General features: G+C 45.2%; 1 protein-coding gene across 2 annotated transcripts in view; it reads right to left on the reverse strand.

The window, feature by feature from the left end:
* The window catches only part of EIF2AK4 (eukaryotic translation initiation factor 2 alpha kinase 4), a 134,521-nt gene that overhangs the window by 73,724 nt on the left and 35,589 nt on the right, over window positions 1–25,208 (reverse strand). For both annotated transcript variants that reach the window (XM_063947196.1, XM_063947197.1), the window contains 7 exons: window positions 24,929–25,038; window positions 24,010–24,167; window positions 18,137–18,561; window positions 14,202–14,259; window positions 5,684–5,764; window positions 5,277–5,399; window positions 3,305–3,409 (listed from right to left, as the gene is read on the reverse strand). In XM_063947196.1, coding sequence (XP_063803266.1) covers window positions 3,305–3,409; window positions 5,277–5,399; window positions 5,684–5,764; window positions 14,202–14,259; window positions 18,137–18,561; window positions 24,010–24,167; window positions 24,929–25,038 — 1,060 coding nt within the window. The remainder of the gene's footprint in view (window positions 1–3,304; window positions 3,410–5,276; window positions 5,400–5,683; window positions 5,765–14,201; window positions 14,260–18,136; window positions 18,562–24,009; window positions 24,168–24,928; window positions 25,039–25,208) is intronic.

Raw genomic sequence — 25,208 nt, forward strand, 5'->3', positions numbered from 1 at the left:
TGAGACCTGGCCTGGTTTTAGGAGGTTCCTGACTAGCTCGGATAACTCCCTGGCCTTCTCCTCCGGGAGAAACACCTTCTTCTGGACTGTGTCCAGAATCATTCCTAGGAACAGTAGACGTGTCGTTGGAATCAGCTGCGATTTTGGAATATTTAGAATCCACCCGTGCTGACGTAACACTACCTGAGATAGTGCTACTCCGACTTCTAACTGTTCCCTGGATCTTGCCCTTATCAGGAGATCGTCCAAGTAAGGGATAATTAAAATGCCTTTTCTTCGTAGAAGAATCATCATTTCGGCCATTACCTTGGTAAAGACCCGAGGTGCCGTGGACAATCCAAACGGTAGCGTCTGAAACTGATAATGACAGTTTTGTACTACAAACCTGAGGTACCCTTGGTGAGAAGGGTATATTGGGACGTGGAGATAAGCATCTTTGATGTCCAGAGACACCATATAGTCCCCTTCTTCCAGGTTCGCTATCACTGCTCTGAGTGACTCCATCTTGAATTTGAACCTTTTTATGTAAGTGTTCAAGGATTTCAGATTTAAAATTGGTCTCACCGAGCCGTCCGGCTTCGGTACCACAAACAGCGTGGAATAATACCCCTTTCCTTGTTGCAGGAGGGGTACCTTGATTATCACCTGCTGGGAATACAGCTTGTGAATGGCTTCCAAAACTGCCTCCCTGTCGGAGGGAGACTTTGGTAAAGCAGACTTCAGGAACCGACGAGGGGGAAACGCCTCGAATTCCAGTTTGTACCCTTGCGATACTACCTGTAGAATCCAGGGATCCACTTGCGAGTGAGCCCACTGCGCGTTGAAATTCTTGAGACGGGCCCCCACCATATCTGAGTCTGCTTGTAAAGCCCCAGCGTCATGCTGAAGACTTGGCAGAAGCAGGGGAGGGCTTCTGCTCCTGTGAAGCGGCTGCATGGTGCAGTCTTTTTCCTCTTCCTCTGCCCCGGGGCAGAAAAGAGTGGCCTTTTGCTCGCTTGTACTTATGGGAACGAAAGGACTGAGTTTGAAAAGACGGTGTCTTTTTCTGCTGATGTGGAGTGACCTGGGGTAAAAAGGTGGATTTTCCAGCCGTTGCCGTGGCCACCAGGTCCGATAGACCAGCCCCAAATAACTCCTCCCCTTTATACGGCAATACTTCCATGTGCCGTTTGGAATCCGCATCCCCTGACCACTGTCGCGTCCATAACGCTCTTCTGGCAGAGATGGACATAGCACTTACTCTTGATGCCAGGGTGCAAATATCCCTCTGTGCATCACGCATATATAGTAATGCATCCTTTAAATGTTCTATAGTTAACAAAATATTGTCCCTATCCAGGGTATCAATATTCTCAGTCAGGGAATCCGACCATGCGACTCCAGCACTGCACATCCAGGCTGAGGCGATTGCTGGTCGCAGTATAACACCAGTATGTGTGTATATACTTTTTAGGATATTTTCCAGCCTTCTATCAGCTGGTTCTTTGAGGGTGGCCGTATCAGGAGACGGTAACGCTACTTGTTTAGATAAACGTGTGAGCGCCTTATCTACCCTAGGGGGTGTTTCCCAACGCGCCCTAACCTCCGGCGGGAAGGGATATAATGCTAATAATTTTTTAGAAATTAGCTGTTTTTTATCGGGGGAAACCCACGCTTTTTCACACACCTCATTTATTTCCTCTGACTCAGGAAAAACTATTGGTAGTTTTTTCTCACCCCACATAATACCCTTCTTTGTGGTACTTGTAGTGTCAGAAAGGTTCAATGCCTCTTTCATTGCCGTGATCATGTAACGTGTGGTCCTACTGGACATTACGTTTGTCTCGTCACCGTCGACACTAGACTCAGTATCTGTGTCGACCCACTGAGGTAACGGGCGTTTTAGCGCCCCTGACGGTGTCTGAGACGCCTGGACAGGCACTAATTGATTTGCCGGCTGTCTCATGTCGTCAACAGTTTTTTGCAAATTGCTGACATTATCACTTAATTGTTTAAATACAATCATCCAGTCAGGTGTCGACTCCCTAGGGGGTGACATCACCAACACAGGCAACTGCTCCGCCTCCACATCATTTTCCTCCTCATACATGTCGACACACGCGTACCGACACACAGCACACACACCGGGAATGCTCTGATAGAGGACAGGACCCCACTTAGCCCTTTGGAGAGACAGAGGGAGAGTCTGCCAGCACACACCCAGCGCTATATATATATATATATATATATATATATATATATATATATATATATACAGGGATAACCTTATATAAGTGTTATTCCCTTATAGCTGCTGTTATTATCGTTATTTGCTGCCAAAAATGCCCCCCCTTCTCTTTTTTACCCTGATTCTGAAGCAGGACTGCAGGGGAGAGTCAGGGAGCCGTCCTTCCAGCGGAGCTGTGAGGGAAAATGGCGCTTGTGTGCTGAGGAGATAGGCTCCGCCCCTTCACGACGTCCTTATCTCCCGCTTTTTTGTGTAAAAATGGCAGGGGATTAAAATACATCCATATAGCCCAGGAGCTATATGTGATGTATTCTTTTTGCCACCTAAGGTATATTGTTATATTGCGTCTCAGGGCGCTCCCCCCCAGCGCCCTGCACCCTCAGTGACCGGAGTGTGAAGTGTGCTGAGAGCAATGGCGCACAGCTGCGGTGCTGTGCGCTACCTTAGATTGAAGACAGGATGTCTTCTGCCGCCGATTTCACCGGACCTCTTCGTCTCTTCTGGCTCTGTAAGGGGGACGGCGGCGCGGCTCCGGTGACCCACCAGGCTGAACCTCTGATCGTCCCTCTGGAGCTAATGTCCAGTAGCCTAAGAAACCCGATCCACTCTGCACTCAGGTGAGTCCGTTTCTTCTCCCCTTAGTCCCACGATGCAGTGAGCCTGTTGCCAGCAGGACTCACTGAAAATAAAAAAACCTAAACTAAACTTTTATTCTAAGCAGCTCAGGAGAGCCACCTAGATTGCACCCTTCTCGGCCGGGCACAAAAATCTAACTGAGGCTTGGAGGAGGGTCATAGGGGGAGGAGCCAGTGCACACCACCTGATCCTTAAGCTTTTATTTTGTGCCCTGTCTCCTGCGGAGCCGCTATTCCCCATGGTCCTTACGGAGTCCCAGCATCCACTAGGACGTCAGAGAAATAAAGGAAAACACTGCAACCTTATTTGTTACGGTGACTAGCGCACGTAAATTGTAACGTTTCTTTCTGAATTTCAGAAACAAATCTTCGTAACGGAGCCCTGCTGGATCTCGGGAGTGTATTATAATAATAAAAATTAAAAAAAGGTCCATGTACTTACTACATAGGCTGGGTGATCCGTAGCCAGACCAAAATCCCCTATTTTCACATGATCATCTGAATCTAAGAAGATATTGACAGGCTTTAAATCTCTGTGAATCATCCCCTGCAAGTCAGAATGGAAAATATTCACTTACCAACTAATGGATCCATTTAAAAAAAATATATATATATATAGAATGAATATAGGGATAATAGCCTTAAACCATGCGACAGTGAAGAATCAGATTATTGTATAAAAGTTTTCATAATTTTTCCTTCTGCAATGTGAAGACAGCACGGATGGTGTAATGGTTAGCATTACTGCCTCAAAGCACTGAGGTCATGGGTTCGATTCCCACCATGGCCCTAACTGTGTGGAGTTTGTATATTCTCCCAGTACTTGTGTGGGTATCTACCCATAAACCAAAACATATGCTGGTAGGTTGATAGGCTCCCAACAAAAATAACTCTAGTGTGTAAGTGTGTGTGTGTGCATGTGTGTGTGAATGTGGTAGGGAATATAGATTGTAAACTCCACTGGGGCAATGGCCAAATACTCTCTGTAAAGCGTTGAGGAATGTGTGTGCTATGCTGGACAATCCCGTGATCAGATCGGCGGGATTCCGGGATTTAGGCCTAAAATCCCGGGGATTTAGGGATTAGCCAGATAAAAAAAATTTCAATGCCGGGCAGCGTTAAGCATCTACCGAAGGCTCAGATGCTGCCCGGCTCCCCCTTGCCCCGGCTGTGCGCACTGCGCAGCGCGACGTGATGCCAGGGGTCACACTGCGCAGCCCGACAACAGCTGCCTGGACCTCACCCCAACAAGTGGACCCTTCCACCTCCCGGTTCAGAAGATGGCGAGTCGTGTCGGCTGGGCAGGGGGGGGCGGTGGTTTGGGACATTTACAATTTTTTATTTAAACACAACAAGCCAATCACAAGTATCCCTGGAATCCCGGGAATGATCATTTTTCAATCCTAAATTCCCCTAGTGTGTGCTATATAAATAACGGGTAACAATAAAAATAACAAATGAAGAATATACAAATGTGTGTTCAGAGAATAGAAGTCCAAGAAAAATGCTGTAAACAGTGTTTTTATGAGGGAGAAAAAGAATAATGTACTACAAATTACTACTTCGGGTCGTTGCTTTTGTAGTTTAACTTTAAAATGACTACCTAATTATTAAAATTATTCATTTTTTCTCCAGCAGGCTCCACAGGTTATCCACAGGGTAACATTGGGATATGATGACGCAACGGCGGATTTGCACCAAACAGTCAAAGCTTTCAGCCTCCAAGCATGCAGCGGGCCCGCACATATATCCCCGCCTGCTGGCTCAGTCAAATCAGAATTCAAAAGGGGCCTATTTCGAATCAACTTGATGAGCCACTGAACCTCAGCGCACATATCCGCCATATACCACACCCTCAACGTCGCTACTCTCCCTGCGCACCTCTGCTGGGTAAGGAAAGAGTAGCTATGTTACCGACCATGATGCGCGGTTCTGGAACAGAACAGTGCATTAAATAGAGTCAATCAACTAAATGAAAGAATCCTATATTGTTAAAAAAAAGCCATTACATAGTGGTACTCCTCTGGGACGGAGTACATTTTTGAGTGTTGCCGTAACCTTCTAGGACATTTCTAAATATATATGTAGATCAGTGCTGGTACGCTCACTGACCAGTGATAAGATATGATTGGCAGAGGCAGCCTGAAAGTTTATGACGCCTTTTTTATTAAGAGATTATGTAACTAAAACATTGGATTATTTGTTTGTTTTAATTGTATGGATATAAAACATTTCACCAGAGGAATGATGGAAGGAGATTATGCCCTAAAAGACAATGGAAAATATTTTGGTCTAGTTATTGCTTGATGTGTTAGTCCCAACATAATCCATGAGATACAATTAAATTGCTGTTTAAGAGTACTGATACACCAAACACCACCATTATAACAGGGTTCCTCAATTATTGCACTTGCCTGCTCATGAATGTAGGCTAATCCATCCAACATCTCCCGAAACAGTCTCCAAAGACGATTGTTGTCCAGATATAATCCTTGATCTATAGTGTCTCGTAAAGTGCTTTTCTCGCAATACTCCATCTTTAAACACAGATAAAACTATTGTATATGATCTAGAAAGTATTTCATGAAGATAAGACACCTTTATAAACTCTACTTAAAGCCATTTCTGTCTGCAACCCAAAGTGGTCATAAATACTTGATAATAATTGGTATTTTAATTAATTAAATGGCTCACTGTGAAATGTTCCTACATACCCAAACCAAAACACGAGACTCCGCCCTCATCCCTACTGGCCAGAAAGTGGCATGTACATAATGATATCACTTTACCAATCATTCCTATTTGAACAGTATTACCCTACCTGAATGTACAGGTAATGCACAGTCTGAATGGCCACTTCAGAGAGTTTGGGTTCTTCTGGTTTGTTCTCCGCATACTCTTCCTGTGTGTATAAACCAAGCAATAAATACAATCAGTACATTTATGACAGGCCAGGCTAAGAACAGCCAGAACGCCTGGTCCACTATAGGCGTATATACTTTCTGGTGTCAACAACCATAGAATGGACATCAACACTAACGATTTCCCCGTCTATGCAGTGTCCCCCTATTCTTATATGCATGAAGTATAATACAATGATTTCAATTCTCATACAAACCTTGGCTTTGATGAAAGAACGAGAGAGAGAGAGAGAGAGAGAGAGAGAGAGAGAAAACGAGAGAGAGAGAGAAAAACGAACGAGAGAGAGAGAACGAGAGAGAGAGAACGAGAACGAGAGAATGATTTCAATTCTCATACAAACCTTGGCTTTGATGAAAGAACGAGAGAGAGAGAGAGAGAGAGAGAGAGAAAACGAGAGAGAGAGAGAAAAACGAACGAGAGAGAGAGAACGAGAGAGAGAGAGAACGAGAGAATGATTTCAATTCTCATACAAACCTTGGCTTTGATAAAAGAACGAGAGAGCGAGAAAACGAGAGAGAGAAAGAAAACGAGAGCGAAAACGAGAGAGAGAGAGCGAAAACGAGAGAGAGAGAGAGCGAAAACGAGAGAGAGAGCGCGAAAACGAGAGAGAGAGCGAAAACGAGAGAGAGAGCGCGAAAACGAGAGAGAGAGCGCGCAAACGAGAGAGAGAGCGCGCAAACGAGAGAGAGAGCGAAAACGAGAGAGAGAGCGAAAACGAGAGAGAGAGCGAAAACGAGAGAGAGAGCGAAAACGAGAGAGAGCGAAAACGAGAGAGAGAGCGAAAACGAGAGAGAGAGCGAAAACGAGAGAGCGAAAACGAGAGAGAGAGAGAGAGAGAGAGAGAGAGAGAGAGAGAGAAAACGAGAGAGCGAAAACGAGAGAGAGAGAGCGCGAAAACGAGAGAGAGAGAGAGCGAAAACGAGAGCGCGAAAGCGAGAGAGAGTGCGAAAGCGAGAGAGAGCGCGAAAGCGAGAGAGAGCGCGAAAGCGAGAGAGAGCGCGAAAGCGAGAGAGAGCGCGAAAGCGAGAGAAGGTTATAATGTCCTGGGAGCGTTCGCTTCAAAGGAACAGATTGTGGGGTTACCAAGCATCAATCCTGCACCCTTGCTGAGAACACAGGAGCAGAGCTTGTACAGAATACAAAAAGTTTTGTACGCACAGGTTAGGGTACTGTGTGGCCCTTTAGCATGTGGCTCTCAAATTCCATAAAGACTATAAACAAAAAATTGTATTTTGAATTTCTCTGATGTCCTAGTGGATGCTGGGAACTCCGTAAGGACCATGGGGGAATAGACGGGCTCCGCAGGAGACTGGGCACTCTAAAGAAAAGATTAGGTACTATCTGGTGTGCACTGGCTCCTCCCTCTATGCCCCTCCTCCAGACCTCAGTTAGAATCTGTGCCCGGCCAGAGCTGGGTGCTCCTAGTGGGCTCTCCTGAGTAAAGAAAGTATTTATTAGGTTTTTTATTTTCAGTGAGCTTCTGCTGGCAACAGACTCACTGCTACGTGGGACTAAAGGGAGAGAAGCAAACCTACCTGCTTGCAGCTAGTTTGTGCTTCTTAGGCTACTGGACACCATTAGCTCCAGAGGGTTCGAACACAGGCACCTGTCCTCGATCGTCCATTCCCGGAGCTGCGCCGCCGTCCCCCTTGCAGAGCCAGAAGAACAGAAGCTTGAAGACGACGAAATCGGCGGCTGAAGACTCCTGTCTTCATTAAGGTAGCGCACAGCACCGCAGCCGTGCGCCATTGCTCCCAGCACACTTACACACTCCTGTCACTGTAGGGTGCAGGGCGCTGGGGGGGGGCGCCCTGGGCTGCAATTGAAGTACCTTTGGCATAAAAATACATATATACAGTCTGGCACTGTATATATGTAAAAAACCCCGCCATTTTTTTACACAGAAAGCGGGACAGAAGCGCGCCACTGAGGGGGCGGGGCCTTCTTCCTCAGCACACCAGCACCATTTTCTCTTCACAGCTCCGCTGGAAGCAGCTCCCCAGGCTCTCCCCTGCAGTATCCAGGTACAAGACGGGTTAAAAAGAGAGGGGGGGGCACATAAATTTAGGCGCAAATAAGACATATAAAGCAGCTATTGGGTAATCACTTATTATAAGTGAAAATCCCTGTGTTATATAGCGCTGTGGTGTGTGCTGGCATACTCTCTCTCTGTCTCCCCAAAGGACTTTGTGGGATCCTGTCCTCAGTCTGAGCATTCCCTGTGTGTGTGTGCGGTGTGTCGGTACGGCTGTGTCGACATGTTTGATGAGGAAGGTTACGTGGAGGCGGAGCAAGGGCAGATAAGTGTGGTGTCGCCCCCGTCGGGGCAGACACCTGATTGGATGGATATGTGGAAGGTCTTAAATGACAATGTAAACTCCTTACATAAAAGGTTTGATGACGCTGCAGCCTTGGGACAGCCGTGGTCTCAGCCCGCGCCTGCCCAGGTGACTCAGAAACCGTCAGGGGCTCATAAATGCCCTCTATCTCAGATGGTTGACACAGATGTCGACACGGAGTCCGACTCCAGTGTCGACGATGATGAGGCACATTTACAGTCTAAAATGACCAAGGCCATCCAATACATGATTATTGCAATGAAAATAGGATTTTGGTACTTACCAGGTAAATCCTTTTCTTTGAATCCATAGGGGGCACTGGAGTACTCTTAAATTTTTATTTTTATATTTTTCTATTCTATACATCCCTTTCCCCCTTCCAAAAGGCAGGGTCAGGGATAGTGCAGCTGCTGATAGCAGCAGGGGCGTGTCGGGCCTCTCTGAAAGAGCTCCCTCACAGCCACACACACACATCCTGCAGGCTGGCCGGCGCTTACTGAGAAGCCCCGTCGGAGCCTCATCACAGAAGCAACAATTGCAGGTATGTGAGGGGGGAGAACGGGGCGGTCAGCTTCCGCTGCCGCCCCGAGGTGTGGAGAAGGCGCTGGTGTCTTTCGGCTGACTGCCGCCCGCCGCAGCTGCTCCGGCCGCCGGGTAACATAGCCGCCCGCTGTCTTACACTGCTCCCGCGTCTCTGAAGTCGGGTCCGCCCGCCGCTTCTCTCGTATTACACATTTCTGAGATTAACCCTGTTAATACCAAGAGGGTTTATTTGTTTGGGGAGAAAAAGCAGCCAGTGACTTTTCCCCCATCTGATGAATTAAATGAATTGTGTGAAGAAGCGTGGAGTTCCCCTGATAAGAAATTAGTGATTTCTAAGAGGTTACTGATGGCGTACCCTTTCCCGCCAACGGACAGGTTACGTTGGGAAATATCCCCTAGGGTGGACAAGGCGCTGACACGCTTATCTAAAAAGGTGGCCCTGCCGTCTCAGGATACGGCCGCCCTAAAGGAGCCTGCGGACAGAAAGCAGGAAGCTATCCTGAAGTCAGTGTATTCACACTCTGGTACTCTACTGAGACCTGCTATTGCTTCAGCCTGGATGTGTAGTGCTGTAGCAGCGTGGACAGATACTCTGTTAGACGACATAGATTCCCTCGACAGAGATACTGTTTTGCTAACCCTGGGCCATATCAAAGACGTCGTCTTATATATGCGGGATGCTCAGAGGGACATTTGCCTGCTGGGCTCTAGAATTAATGCTATGTCCATTTCTGCCAGGAGGGTCTTATGGACTCGGCAATGGACAGGAGATGCCGATTCTAAAAAACACATGGAGGTTTTGCCTTATAAGGGTGAGGAATTGTTTGGGGACGGTCTGTCGGACCTCGTGTCTACAGCGACAGCTGGAAAGTCGACTTTCTTGCCTCAGGTTTCCTCACAGCCTAAGAAAGCACCGTATTATCAAATGCAGTCCTTTCGTTCCCAAAAAGGCAAGAGGGTCAGGGGCGCATCCTTTCTTGCCAGAGGCAGGGGTAGAGGTAAGAAGCTGCACAATGCAGCCAGTTCCCAGGAACAAAAGTCCTCCCCTGCTTCCACTAAGTCCACCGCATGACGTTGGGGCTCCATAGGCGTAGCCAGGTGCGTTGGGGGCGCGTCTCCGAAACTTCAGCAGCCAGTGGGTTCGCTCACAGGTGGATCTCTGGGCTATACAAATTGTATCTCAGGGATACAAGCTGGAATTCGAAGCGACTCCCCCCCGCCGTTACCTCAAATCAGCCTTGCCAGCTTCCCCCATGGAAAGGGAGGTAGTGCTGGCGGCAATTCACAAGCTGTACCTCCAGCAAGTGATTGTCAGGGTCCCCCTCCTTCAACAGGGAAGGGGTTACTATTCCACAATGTTTGTGGTACCGAAACCGGACGGTTCGGTGAGACCCATTCTGAATTTAAAATCCTTGAACACTTATATAAAGAAATTCAAGTTCAAAATGGAATCGTTCAGAGCGGTTATTGCAAGCCTGGAAGAGGGGGATTTTATGGTGTCGCTGGACATCAAAGATGCTAACTTGCATGTCCCCATTTACCCACTTCACCAGGAGTACCTCAGATTTGTGGTACAGGACTGTCATTACCAATTCCAGACGTTGCCGTTTGGCCTGTCCACGGCACCGAGAATATTTACCAAGGTAATGGCCGAAATGATGATACTCCTTCGGCAGAAGGGAGTTATAATTATCCCGTACTTGGACGATCTCCTCATAAAGGCGAGGTCCAGGGAGCAGTTGTTGATCAGCGTAGCACTCTCTCAGGAAGTGTTGCAACAGCACGGCTGGATTCTGAATGTTCCAAAGTCTCAGCTGATTCCTACGACGCGTCTGCTTTTCCTGGGCATGATTCTGGACACAGAACAGAAGAAGGTGTTTCTCCCGGTGGAGAAGGCCCAGGAATTAGCATCTCTGGTCAGGGACCTCCTGAAACCAAAACAGGTATTGGTGCATCACTGCACGCGAGTCCTGGGAAAGATGGTGGCTTCATACGAAGCCATTCCCTTCGGCAGGTTCCATGCGAGGATCTTTCAGTGGGATCTGTTGGACAAGTGGTCCGGATCGCATCTTCAGATGCATCGGCTGATCACCCTGTCCCCAAGGGCCAGGGTGTCTCTTCTGTGGTGGCTGCAGAGTGCTCACCTTCTCGAGGGCCGCAGGTTCGGCATACAGGACTGGGTCCTGGTGACCACGGATGCAAGCCTCCGAGGATGGGGGGCAGTCACTCAGGGAAGAAACTTCCAAGGGCTGTGGTCAAGTCTGGAGACTTCTCTACACATAAATATACTGGAATTAAGGGCCATTTACAACGCCCTGAGTCAAGCAGAGCCCCTGCTTCAAAACCGGCCAGTGCTGATTCAGTCAGACAACATCACGGCAGTCGCCCATGTAAACCGCCAGGGCGGCACAAGAAGCAGGATGGCAATGGCGGAAGCCACAAAGATTCTTCGATGGGCGGAGAATCACGTGCAAGCACTGTCAGCAGTGTTCATTCCGGGAGTGGACAACTGGGAAGCAGACTTCCTCAGCAGACACGACCTCCACCCGGGAGAGTGGGGACTTCATCAAGAGGTCTTCCAACTGATTGCAAACCGATGGGAACTGCCACAGGTGGACATGATGGCGTCCCGCCTCAACAAAAAGCTAAAAAGATATTGCGCCAGGTCAAGGGACCCTCAGGCGATAGCTGTGGACGCCCCAGTGACACCGTGGGTGTACCAGTCGTTATATGTGTTTCCTCCTCTTCCTCTCATACCCAAGGTACTGAGAATAGTAAGAAAGAGAGAAATAAGAACAATACTCATTGTTCCGGACTGGCCAAGAAGGACTTGGTACCCATAAATGCGCACAGAGGACCCATGGCCTCTGCCTCTCAGACAGGACCTGCTGCAACAAGGGCCCTGTCTGTTCCAAGACTTACCGCAGCTGCGTTTGACGGCATGGCGGTTGAACGCCGGATCCTAGCGGAAAAAGGCATTCCGGATGAAGTTATTCCTACGCTGATAAAGGCTAGGAAAGACGTGACAGCAAAGCATTATCACCGTATATGGCGGAAATATGTTGCTTGGTGTGAGGCCAGGAAGGCCCCTACAGAGGAATTCCAACTGGGTCGTTTCCTGCACTTCCTACAGTCAGGGGTGACTATGGGCCTAAAATTGGGGTCCATAAAGGTCCAGATTTCGGCCCTATCCATTTTCTTTCAAAAAGAACTGGCTTCACTGCCTGAGGTTCAGACATTTGTTAAGGGAGTGCTGCATATTCAGCCCCCTTTTGTGCCACCAGTGGCACCCTGGGATCTTAACGTTGTGTTGGATTTCCTGAAATCCCACTGGTTTGAGCCACTTAAGACCGTGGAACTAAAGTATCTCACGTGGAAAGTGGTCATGCTGTTGGCCTTAGCATCGGCTAGGCGTGTGTCGGAATTGGCGGCTTTGTCATGTAAAAGCCCATATCTGATCTTCCATATGGACAGGGCAGAATTGAGGACTCGTCCCCAATTTCTCCCAAAGGTGGTGTCATCTTTTCATTTGAACCAACCTATTGTGGTGCCTGCGGCTACTTGGGACTTGGAGGACTCCAAGTTGCTGGACGTAGTCAGGGCTTTGAAAATATATGTTTCCAGAACGGCTGGAATCAGGAAGACTGACTCGCTGTTTATCTTGCATGCACCCAACAAGCTGGGTGCTCCTGCTTCAAAGCAAACTATTGCTCGCTGGATCTGTAGCACGATTCAGCAGGCTCATTCTGCGGCTGGATTGCCGCATCCAAAATCAGTAAAAGCCCATTCCACAAGGAAGGTGGGCTCTTCTTGGGCGGCTGCCCGAGGGGTCTCGGCTTTATAGCTTTGCCGAGCAGCTACTTGGTCGGGTTCAAACACATTTGCAAAGTTCTACAAGTTTGATACCCTGGCTGTGGAGGACCTTGTGTTTGCTCATTCGGTGCTGCAGAGTCATCCGCACTCTCCCGCCCGTTTGGGAGCTTTGGTATAATCCCCATGGTCCTTACGGAGTTCCCAGCATCCACTAGGACGTCAGAGAAAATAAGAATTTACTCACCAGTAATTCTATTTCTCGTAGTCCGTAGTGGATGCTGGGCGCCCGTCCCAAGTGCGGACTTTCTGCAATACGTGTATATAGTTATTGCTTAACTAAGGGTTATTGTTATGAGCCATCCGTTGAGTGAGGCTCAGTTGTTGTTCATACTGTTAACTGGGTAAGGTTATCACAAGTTGTACAGTGTGATTGGTGTGGCTGGTATGAGTCTTACACTGGATTCAAAATTTCCTTTCCTTGTAATGTCAGCTCTTCCGGGCACAGTTTCCCTAACGGAAGTCTGGAGGAGGGGCATAGAGGGAGGAGCCAGTGCACACCAGATAGTACCTAATCTTTTCTTTAGAGTGCCCAGTCTCCTGCGGAGCCCGTCTATTCCCCATGGTCCTTACGGAGATCCCAGCATCCACTACGGACTACGAGAAATAGAATTACCGGTGAGTAAATTCTTATTTTTAATGTATTTTGTAATATAACAGCTTGGATGAGGGCTACATAAACCCCCCCCCCCCTCCCACCATCACTCCATAACCCTGGTAATATTTGCTTTACAAACAAAGGACCTAATTCAGTGATACTGTAAATCAGATGTTTGCAACACATCTCCAATGTTTTTAGATCTGGCCTAGCGCAGAAGCTGCACTACGCATATGTACAGTAGATCTGGGCCTGTGAGATCACTTGCAGTGCCCCAAAAGCCACAGCATGATTGACCATGCCGTTGGTGTTTCGGGGGGTGACATCGGACAGCGTTCCAGAAAACGAGGGTGTCAGCCCCATTTTCTGGCTATGCTGATGCCAGTGGCTGCTTCCTCAGACGCAGCTTCACTGGCCCCGGCAGCGTGATGTCACTAGACATCCAGAGCAACCTCAGGATTACTCAGATGACTAGGTAGTGGGATCAGATGCTGCATCTTTGGAGGCAACAGCGGATCACAGAAGCCGGCAGGAGGAGTCTATTTACACAACACACCTCCTACGGCTTTCGCACATTTTAGCACAACTGCTGCGTACAAAGACGCAGCAGCTATGCTACAGTGTACATCTTTGACTCAGCCCCAAATGCTGCAGAAGTGGGACTCCGATAGGCTTTATGTTTCCCATCACCTAACATAGAAACATAGAATTTGTTGGCAGATAAGAACCACTTGGCCCATCTAGTCTGCCCTTTTTCTTTTTTTTTTACATTATTTTTATCTCTAACCTTATTTGATCCTTATTTCTTTGGAAGGATATCCTTATGTCTATCCCATGCATGTTTAAATTGCTCATACCTATGTGATGCTGAAGAGCTAATGTGACTATTGCTCTAGTTAAAGGGACTGCTGCGGTCTGCAATGTGTCACTGTGAAATGTCCATAACTGCAGCACATCCAGATGTAATCATACAGCCTGGCATTAAACATGAATGGCATTTTAAGATAACGGAACATCAAAGGCAAACCACACAAAAAAATAACACTTTACATGTATGTAGTCTTCACCTGATCAGGACTGTTCCCATCTTCAAAAATAATCTCACTATCGGAGTCTGTTCCCGGCCTGTGGGAATAAGAAAAGTATGAAAGCGGAATCTCTTACAAGAGACACTGGAAGATGATCACATACAGGTAATTAGTGGTCCTTTGCCAATTTCTTTTTTTTTTTTCTTGTAAAATCAATGTTTATTCAGTCACAATTGTACAGGCAATAAAAGCATCCATAATGATAATTACAGTGCGAATACAATTTTTAAAATTGTCAATTAAAAAAAGAAAAGAACAAAGACACACAAACTAGTAGATGGGGGGTGACAGGGAAAGAACATAAAAGGAAAGAAGTGGGAGGAATCAGATTAAAATAAAAGTCTACAGCAATAATGAGTTTTAGCTCCGGAATTAGTAAGAGTGTAGAAGTAGTGCAATTTGGTCTGCTTTAGATTGCTCCATTTCTACAACCAAGCCCTATCATCAGTGGATTCTTTGTATTCTAGTCAGGCAAACCATGTGGCTGCACAGCCCTTGTACCTATCCTGGCTAGAAAGTGAAACATCCCCCATGTCAATTTACATATCCAGTCCTTGGAATCAAACTGATATCTGAGGAGGGCGAGGGGCTATCCAGTAATCCGGGATCACAGCTTTCGCTGCACTGATGAAATGTTTCTTTTTTCTAATGAAATAGATAAATTCTCCCAATAAATAGAAACGTACGTCAACATTTTACCAGGCTGAATGAAATGCCCAAATTCTCCCAATACTTAGAAACGTACGTCAACATTTTAGCTGATTAAATGTTGTATTTTGTAACAATATATAGGCCCTCATTCCGAGTTGTTCGCTCGTTATATTTCTTCGCAGCGATTTTCCGCAAACTGCGCATGCGCAATGTTCGCACAGCGCCTGCGCCAAGTAAATTTGCAAAGAAGTTTGGTATTTTACTCAAGGCTTAACGAAGAAATTTCATCGTTCTGGTGATCGGAGTGTGATTGACAGGAAGTGGGTGTTTCTGGGCGGAAACTGGCCGTTTTATGGGAGTGTGTGAAAAAACGCTGCCGTTTCTGGGAAAAACGCGGGAGTGGCTGGAGAAACGGGGGAGTGTCTGGGCGAACGCTGGGTGTGTTTGTGACGTCAAACCAGGAACGAAAAGAACTGAACTGATCACAGTGGCAGAGTAAGTATCGAGCTACTCGGAAACTGCAAAGAAATTTCTGATCGCTATTCTATTCGCTATTTTGCGAATCTTTCGTTCGCTAATCTGCAAAGCTAAGATTCACTCCCAGTAGGCGGCGGCTTAGCGTGTGCACTGCTGCGAAAAGCGGCTAGCGAGCGAACAACTCGGAATGAGGGCCATAGTGTGTTCAAAAGCTGACACTTCATTACTTGTCCTTAGCAAATAAAACACACAGGACACTCTATTAGACAATAAAGGCAATTAACAAATATATGTGCTAGATAAAAGTGCACTTTAAGAACCCTTGGCAAAAGAAACTAATTGATACAGTTTCACAATAAAATAGAATTTAATGGTATTTTACCCACACTGAATAATGTAAATTAAACAAGTGTGCTATAGATACACCATTACTCAGGTCAGCCTAAGCATTCAGTGTCCTCGCCAATTCCAGATAGGAATGGGCTAAACACTCAAATTAAATATGTAATTTAAAGATGAATATGTTCATATATAGATGTGACCCCTTAAAAACAGTGTTTTACATATTTTATAGAAAATTTCCATAAAGGCCTATATTCTGTTCCTTCCAGAGAGATATGTTGTTCAAGATCATAACAGGAAAGGAGCAGTTATGGGAGAATATCCTACTCTCTCGTGATCCCAGGAATGCACCCACAAATCGAGTCTCCTGGACAATTAAGGAGAGTAGGCAAGTGATATGGTATTAGCTCATGGTACCTTACTAATAAAAGACCTGTGAGTGTATTAAAAAGTAGTTGGTCATTTTTTTTTTTGTACAACATAAATAATTCCGATTTCCCCCACAAAATCACCTTCCACAAATTTTCTGTAGACTCAAATTCTGAAAAACAAAACAAAAAACCCCCAAACACTATATAAATTAGGGATGCAATGAGTCCATACTGTAGAATTTTGCAGAACACCAAGTAGGAGTATAAAATATTCTGCTAACAGATCCTGACTGTAGTTTGCAGGATAACAAAAGGAAGATTAATGTTCAAACCCTTTTCTTTTCTTATCTACAAGACACAAGATTAAAACGGGAACAGGAAATTGGTGATTTAGAAACCAGCAGTTTACAAAAAAAAAAGCTAAGATTCAAACAAAATCTGAAGCTGAAGGGGCGGATTCAATTAGCCGCGGTAAATTAACACAGCTAATTGATCCCTGGGGGGCTCATTCAATTACCCCCGATAGCCGGCAGTATCAGGGATTTTGGATAACACCATCAGGCAATAAATCACGGTAAAGTCCTGAAGTTTTTTGTGCAGAAATTTTTTGTTATTAATTGAATTCCCCCATAAATTTAAATCTAGTTTGAAAAGAAGCAAAAACATACACACACACTGCCTTATGAGGAGAAACTACTGCACAGATGTGTAATATACACCACAACAGTGTTACTGGTATTAAGGGGGATTCCATACATACTATAAAAAAGGATCAAACGTGCACACAGCATCCATATAGTTAACGATAACAATAAGATATCTGCATCAAAACTTGGAGAGAGATAAAGTACTGTACTAACTAATCAGCTCCTAACTCAAGTGATAGAAGCTGATTGGTTGGTACTTTTGGGTCTATGGGGGTCATTCAGAGTTGATCGCTAGCTGCCGTTGTATGCTGCGTAGCGATCATTTTCAAAAAACTGCAAAACTACGCATGCGTATGAGCCGCAATGCGCACGCGCGGCATACGGGTACAGAGACCATTGTTGTTTTGCACTGCTTCTAGCGACGATTCCATTCGCACAGCCAATCGCAAGGAGATTGACAGGAAGTGGGAGTTTATGGGTGTCAACTGACCGTTTTCTGGGAGTGTTTGGAAAAACGCAGGCGTGACCAGGCGTTTGCCGGGCGGGTATCGGACGTCAATTCCGGGACCTTCGTCGCAGCAATCATTGCACAGAATACGTAACTACAGGGCTGGTCTTGTTTTGCACAAAATGTTTTTGTACCACTCGGCTGCACAGGCATTCGCACTCTTGCCAAGCGAAAATACACTCCGTGGGCGGCGACTATGCGTTTGCATGGCTGCTAAAAGTAGCTAGCGAGCTATCAACTCGGATTGAGGGCCTATGTACGAAGCCTTGGGAAAGATACTGTAAAGCAGACAGAGATAAAGAACAAAAAAAAAAAAAAAATGCAGAATCAAGTCAAGATATCGGCCAGATAATTGCAGCGTGTATGCGGATGACCAATCCGAAAATATCGATCGTGCCAGATCGTCCAGCATGTCAGTCCGATGCGATAGTTTCTAAGTGTCAAGTCGCCCGTATCGGGCAGTGTATGCCCTACCGCGGCAATTGACAGACATTTGTTCCTTCACTGGAGAGGAACGGGGATATGTATTCTCCCCAGGGAAGGAGCTCAGATATTGTGGCCAATACACTATGAGAGATCGCACAGTGTATGTCCATGATATCTGTAGGGTTTCAGGCTGCCAGATAAAGGTCCTATTGGTCGGACAGGCATTTTATCTGCACGTGTATGCCCAGCAGAACTGTTGTATCCAAAGAAGTGAAAAAGCATGGCTGAAAAGCATACAAGAAAGCCAGAAAGATAAAGCAAAGCAGTTAGTAATCATAGCAGGAGGCCAAAACTGGACTGTCTGTTTAATCACGCCACCCGGAGAGCCACGTGTTTAGCTCATTAAGCTTGTATTATAATTAAAATATATAAAAAAAGACAGCAACTACAGACATAAGTCATGTCAACACTATGACTGCTTAATCAACTTACAAAAATGATGGTGAAAACACCCCCTCTTCATCCTCCTCATCGTCGTCATCATCGTCATCACTTGAATCGGAGCTTTTACAGTGTGCACTTGATGACCTTTCACAAGACGTGCTCCACTCCACTGAACTGGCCATGATCGGGGCTGGCGCGTTGGTCTCCACGTCATCAAGCAACCCCAGCTCGTTCTTCACAACCTGCTCTGGCTTCACTGTCGTCTTCTTCTCTACAGGTGTCTCGGGTTTGGGGGTTGAAGGAGGTGGAAGTTCGTGTTTTTCAATCCAGGCGTTGTAATACCTCACTATGTTTTCATGGTTTAGTCGAGACAGCAATGTAACTTCACCTTTAATTCTCCTGAACTGTTTGCTGGCAGGATTAATATGTACTCGTTTTACTGCATAATAGCAGCCATCCAGCTTGTTCTGAACCTAAAAACAAAAAATACATGAGACCGTGAACTTTGTATGCTCTTGGGAGAAAAATAAAAGTCCAAATAAGACAAGTTACGTGCTACTGTATAAAGAACTATATTTTATCAAAACAATTCTTCAATCTACATTAGATGTAGACACCTTCAACACCTATATTCTTAGTTAGGTCAATCAGTGCACATTAGCGGATCATCATCTGCTGGAAAAGCTTGGATGGATTGCATAGAAGATGCAAAAGTGCCATTTCCACAATGACCTCCACAGGACTAGGGACTAACATTTACTTATCACTGCTGTTACCACCAGTCTGGAGAATACATGATCCCTGGATTCAGTTTTATATCTGGAGTTCACCCAATTTCATAATACCATAAATGAGAGAGACATCTAGATATATACCAGAATAATGGACAGACATAAGATACTCCTGAAGAAAAAGTATGGGACTCCAGGAGGGGAGGCAAGCAGCCTCTTGAACAGGAGTAAATAGACCTGCATCTTAGGAGACCCGAGGGCCAGCCCTCTGTCTAGGCATCACCGGAAAAAAACAGTGAGAGACACAAGTGAGATGCATCATGAGTTAAAGTAGTGAGGCACAGGCCACTGAATACAGCGGCCCCATTCCCTGAGGCTTGGAAAAGACAGGCTTTGGTTCCAAAACATTGTTTCTGAAAATCATTTGGCCTATAAAATTCTGATTACGTAAAGGGCCCTTGGAAAGAAGATATGGGCAATGTAATAATCCCCACAGATGTCCTGAAATTTTGCATAAATTCCTGGTTTGACCAATATACAGCAAAAGAATCACAGTGATTGTCTCCTGTCTGATCTTAACATAGAAACATAGAAACATAGAATTTGACGGCAGATAAGAACCACTTGGCCCATCTAGTCTGCCCCTTTTTTATTTTATCCTTTAGGCAATCTCCACCCTTTTTTAACCTTGATTCTTTGTAAGGATATTCATATGCCTGTCCCAAGCATGTTTAAATTGCCCTACAGTCTTAGCCTCTACCACCTCTGATGGGAGGCTATTCCACTTATCCACTACCCTTTCTGTGAAGTAATTTTTCCTTAAATTTCCCCTGAACCACCCCCCCTCCAGTCTCAATGTATGCCCTCGAGTTCTAATACTTCTTTTCCTTTGAAGAATGTTTCCCTCCTGAACTTTGTTAAGACCCTTTATATATTTGAAAGTTTCTATCATGTCTCCCCTTTCCCTTCTCTCCTCCAAACTATACATGTTAAGATCTTTTAGCCTTTCCGGGTAAGTTTTGTGATGTAGGCCATGCACCATTTTAGTTGCCCTTCTTTGTACACTCTCTAATGTATTTATATCCTTCTGGAGATAGGGTCTCCAGAACTGGACACAGTATTCCAGATGGGGCCGTACCAATGACCTATACAGTGGCATTATCACTTCTTTTTTCCTGCTACTGATTCCTCTCCCTATGCAACCAAGCATCTGACTTGCCTTTCTCATTGCTTTGTTGCATTGCTTTCCTGCCTTCAAGTCACTTGAAATAGTGACTCCTAAATCTCTTTCCTCCTCAGTAGTTTCCATTATAGTACCCTTGATACTATACTTAGCCTTTGGGTTTTTGAGACCCAAGTGCATGATTTTGCATTTTTTAGCATTAAACTGTAGTTGCCACGTTCTTGACCATTTCTCAAGCCTACCTAGGTCATTAATCATTTGTTTGACCCCTCCCGGTGTGTCTACCCTGTTGCATATCTTTGTATCATCTGCAAAAAGGCATATCTTCCCTTCAATACCATCTGCAATGTCACCAACAAAGATATTAAAGAGAACTGGACCAAGTACAGATCCCTGGGGTACTCCACTGGTAACATTTCCCTCCATAGATTGCACTCCATTAACTACGACTGTCTGTTTCCTATCCTGCAACCAGGTTCTTATCCATTTAACTGATTTATAATCCACCCCAAGGCTTTCAAGTTTATTTAGCAGTCTGCGATGTGGGACAGTGTCAAATGCCTTACTAAAGTCTAGATATGCTACATCTACAGCTCCCCCTTGATCTATTATTTTCATCACAGAGTCAAAAAAGTCAATAAGATTTGTTTGGCATGATCTCCCACCAGTAAATCCATGCTGTTTTGGATCCTGTAAGTTGTTTGATTTAAGATATTCCACAACTCTTTCTTTTAATAGTTTTTCCATTACGTTCCCTACTACTGATGTAAGGCTTACTGGTCTGTAGTTACTTGCTTCTTCCTTGCTTCCACTTTTGTGCAGTGGAACTACATTTGCTCTTTTCCAGTCCTCTGGAATAGCACCTGTATTTAGTGACTGGTTAAATAAATCTGTTAAAGGTGTAACCAGCACATCTTTTAGCTCTTTGAGTATCCTTGGGTGTATCCCATCTGGTCCCATTGATTTATCCACTTTTAGTTCTGTTAGGACCTTCTCCTCTGTAAATGTATTTTCATCTACCTTATTTTTATGAATGTCCTTGCAATTTAACTGTGGCCCCATCCCTTCTTCTGTAGTAAATACTGAGCAAAAATAATTATTTAGGTGATCTGCTATTGCCTTGTCTCCCTCCACCAAATGCCCACTCTCTGTCTTAAGTCTTATTATTCCTCCATTTGATTTTCTCCTTTCACTTATATACTTAAAAAAAGTTTTGCCCCCTTTATCTACTGACTGGGCCATTTTCTCCTCAGCTTCTGCCTTTGCACGTTTGATCACTTTCTTAGCATCCTTCCGTCTGTCCAGATACACCTCTTTGTCGTTATTATTTTGAGTCTGTTTGTATTTCCTAAAAGCCATCTTTTTTGCTTTCACACTAGTTGATACTACTTTTGTGAACCACACTGGCTTCCTTTTCCTGGTGCTTTTCCTAACCATTTTGATACAAAGGTCTGTTGCACTTAGTAATGCACTTTTCATTTTTTTCCACCTCTCCTGCACGCCTTCCAAGTTCCTCCAGTCTGCCAATGAATCACTTAAACATCTCCCCATTTTTGCAAAGTCTGCATTTCTAAAATCCAACACCTTTGTTTTTGTGTGAGAGGAGTTGGATCCTGTCTTTATACTAAACCATACTGCTTGATGATCACTGGATCCCAGGTGCTCACCCACATATATATCAGATATCCTATCACCATTTGTAAGAATTAGATCTAATATTGAGTCTTTGCGAGTGGGCTCCCTCACCAATTGCTTGAGAGATGCTCCCTGTAAGGAATGTAGAAATTTGCCACTTGTAGCTGAACTTGCAAAAGACCCCTCCCAATTTACATCAGGTAAATTAAAGTCTCCCATGATTATGACTTCTCCCTTAAAAGCCATTTTAGAGATGTCCAACAATAGGTTCCTGTCCAAATCCTGCCCCTGGCCTGGTGGTCTATAGATCACCCCAATGCGAATAATGTCCTTCTTCCCAGTTTCTATGGTGACCCAAAGGGCTTCAGTTTTGGCTTCAATATTTTGTATTAAAGTAGCATTTATGCTTTTTTTCACATACATTGCTACCCCTCCTCCTATTCTTCTATATCTTCACAACACTGCGAGAAAAAGCCAGGGAAAGACATAAAAAAGGGTTAGGGGATAGCATTCAGTGGAAAACCTGTAGTTCTCATGTGTATCAGAGGCCAAGTTTTTGGCTATAAAGGCCACATCCAGAAACTCCCAACAACTTCCAAGTTGCATGAAGGCTTTCAGCTGCAGGAAAGGACCGCTGACAAATCAGCTTTCCTATATTTAAATACCAGTAAGATAGCAGCCACCGCCTCTGTGCAGTGGACAATGAACAAATCTTTTACCACAATTGAGCCATCTACAGAAACCTTGTCAGAACGGACATTTAATACCCTGCCCATCAGGAAATGAGATCACCCCTGAAGAGCCAAATATTTTATTTGAGTTCCAGAATGTTGATTTGCAGGACAATTGCGGTAAACTAAGCCCAGCACATAAAGCTGGTGTCACCATTTCAAAAAGACCAAGATTTCCAGCTTTTATAGTCTTCACCTGAAAGAGAAATACTTAGTAGAAAGCGGTCGCAAAGGATCGCAAGAAAGCATGTGCTTGTGTATCCAGGTGTTTCAGTCTTACAAATCAAATCTACACGTGTAGATCTATGGTCCCCCAAAAGACGGCCTGCATCACAATGATGTGTAGGTCGGGAAAATTCTCAAAGTTGGGCAACATAGATTTCCAGCATCTTCTTGAACATTTTGGATGCAGGTGAATGTCAAGACTCAAAATTTGGCAGTGGTTTTTCCCCACAGTTAACTGAAGTAACCTTGGATGTCCTTCCAATATGACTACCTGGAGATACAGTAGGTATAGTAAATCTAAGGGCACAATGAAGTTCCTGAAATACATCACTTTGGCACCAACTTAACAGTCAAGAACATTGAGGTTCTAGCAAAGTCAGAAAAAAATGTTGTGTGTGTAAGAAACACATTTGTTAAAAAAGGTGGTACTGTGGAAATTACTTGAACATAAGGGAGCAATGTTTGAGAAAGTATGCCCCATGACTCTGAACCTTCTAGGACCACATTCAGCAAATGTTAAATAACATTAAGTACACATCATTGCTTTAGGGGGTCATTCCGAGTTGATCGCTCGCTAGCTAGTTTTAGCAGCCGTGCAATCGCTTTGCTGCCGCCCACTGGGAGTGTATTTTAGCTTAGCAGAAGTGTGAACGGTGGTATCGCAGAGCGCCTGCAAAAAAAAATTGTGTAGTTTCAGAGTAGCTCAAAACCTACTCAGCGCTTGCGATCACTTCAGACTATTCAGTTCCGGATTTGACGTCACAAACCCGCCCAGCGTTCGCCCAGCCACGCCTGCGTATTCCCTGGCACACCTGTGTTTTTCCGCACACTCCCTGAAAACGGTCAGTTGCCACCCAGAAACGCCCACTTCATGTCAATCACTCTGCGGCCACCAGTGCGACTGAAATGCATCGCTAGACCCTGTGCAAAACTACATCGTTCGCTGTGCCCGTACGTCGCACGTGTTCATTGCGCCGCATGCGCAGAACTGCCGTTTTTTAGCCTGATTGCTGCGCTGCAAACAAATTCAGCTAGCGATCAACTCGGAATGACCCCCTTAGTTCACAGCTCTCTTATGATCCATCCACAGTATCTCAATGAGGTGAATTAAACTGTGACTCAGTGTTTCCAAAACCTTGATTCTTTTTCAGCAAATGAGTTGTAGATATGTGATTAAGTTTAGGAATTTCAATGTTAAGATTAGTAAGAAGACAATCACATGTAAAGCCATTATGATCGATTGACAGAGAAAGAGGTATAGAGACATACATACATTCTAATGCGGATGACATAGTATCAAAGCATTGAGGGCTAATGTGAGCCAAAAGATGAGCAAACTGGGTAATGCAAATTCCCTAAATGAAAGGTATCTTTGAATGAAAGGAAAGCCCAGAGTACAACAATCGTAAGGATTACCTTAATAACTGCTCCAAATGCACCTCTGCCGAGCATCTGTAACTCCTCAAACTCATGGAAGTAACGGGAAAACTGTCTTTGTGATTCTATGTGGAATGTGGCGTTCGATAAGGAAGTGCGAGGTATGACCGTCTCTGTGCAGTCAACGCCTGTGTAATCTGCAAATAGCAAAATATCAATTACTCCCTGATAAGCACCTGTATACTGCGACAAAGAGAATTCAGTAATTATCACCTATTTCCTACATTCTTCACCGAAAGGGTGTTTTGTGCTTAAATGGATTGTACTATGTTTGTGGTTCTTTCATTCACATATGCTGAAATAATTGCTGATGAGAGTACATGTTATTAGGTAGGAAGGTGGTGCAGAGGGAGATAGACCCGTCTCCATTCATTACAGGAAAACAGGCTCTTACTCTCCAGGCCATAATCAGCTGCAGACACAGCGGCATACTGCAGTCCTAACATTAGGCGTCAATTTTAGCTTTTCAGTGACCTAGCTTCCGAAACCTGAACTATATTAATCTTATTTATGGTGAAAAGTAATTAAATAAAACGTATGTTTGTATGCGCGCGCACACACACAATGATTATCTAAAAGCATTACAAAATAGTAAATATTTAAAGGTCAGAATACAGATTGTATGGACCGGAGGAGTCACCGGTTCTGGTCAATTGACTGGAATCCCGGTGACATCCCAGGAGATGCTGGATTGCCCCCGGAGACTAGTGCCTCCTCCTTTTTGACAGGAGCCGGTTGCTGCAGGAGAATGTCACACTGCAGCACCCGGCTGCTGTCACTGTGGAGCAGCCAGCATTTTGGCGCCACCCCCCTCTTCCCGAGGGCGACACCCAGGTGCGGCCTGCACCCATCCTTTTGACGCCACTACGGTTGACACCATACTACTCTCCGTCCTCACCCTCTGGACTTTCCTCGCTCTCTGGACCTTTCTGCGGTGGAGGGTTGATGAAACTGTGAGCCAGCAACTGCGGAGCACTCCATCGTTCCTTGTCTTCCAAGCAGACACACCTGATCCGGGAACACATGAGCTGACATCAGGTCATCCATAATAGTGCAAGACGCAAGAGTGTACTCAACACACAAACTAATCCATTGGCTGAAGTCCCTTTACTGTAATAAATGCTAAACCATTCTGGTTGCCCTTTGTAGTTATCAGCCATCCGTTTATATATAGTTAG

This window comes from Pseudophryne corroboree, chromosome 12, assembly GCF_028390025.1.
Source record: "Pseudophryne corroboree isolate aPseCor3 chromosome 12, aPseCor3.hap2, whole genome shotgun sequence".
In the NCBI taxonomy this organism is placed as follows: Eukaryota; Metazoa; Chordata; class Amphibia; order Anura; family Myobatrachidae; genus Pseudophryne; species Pseudophryne corroboree.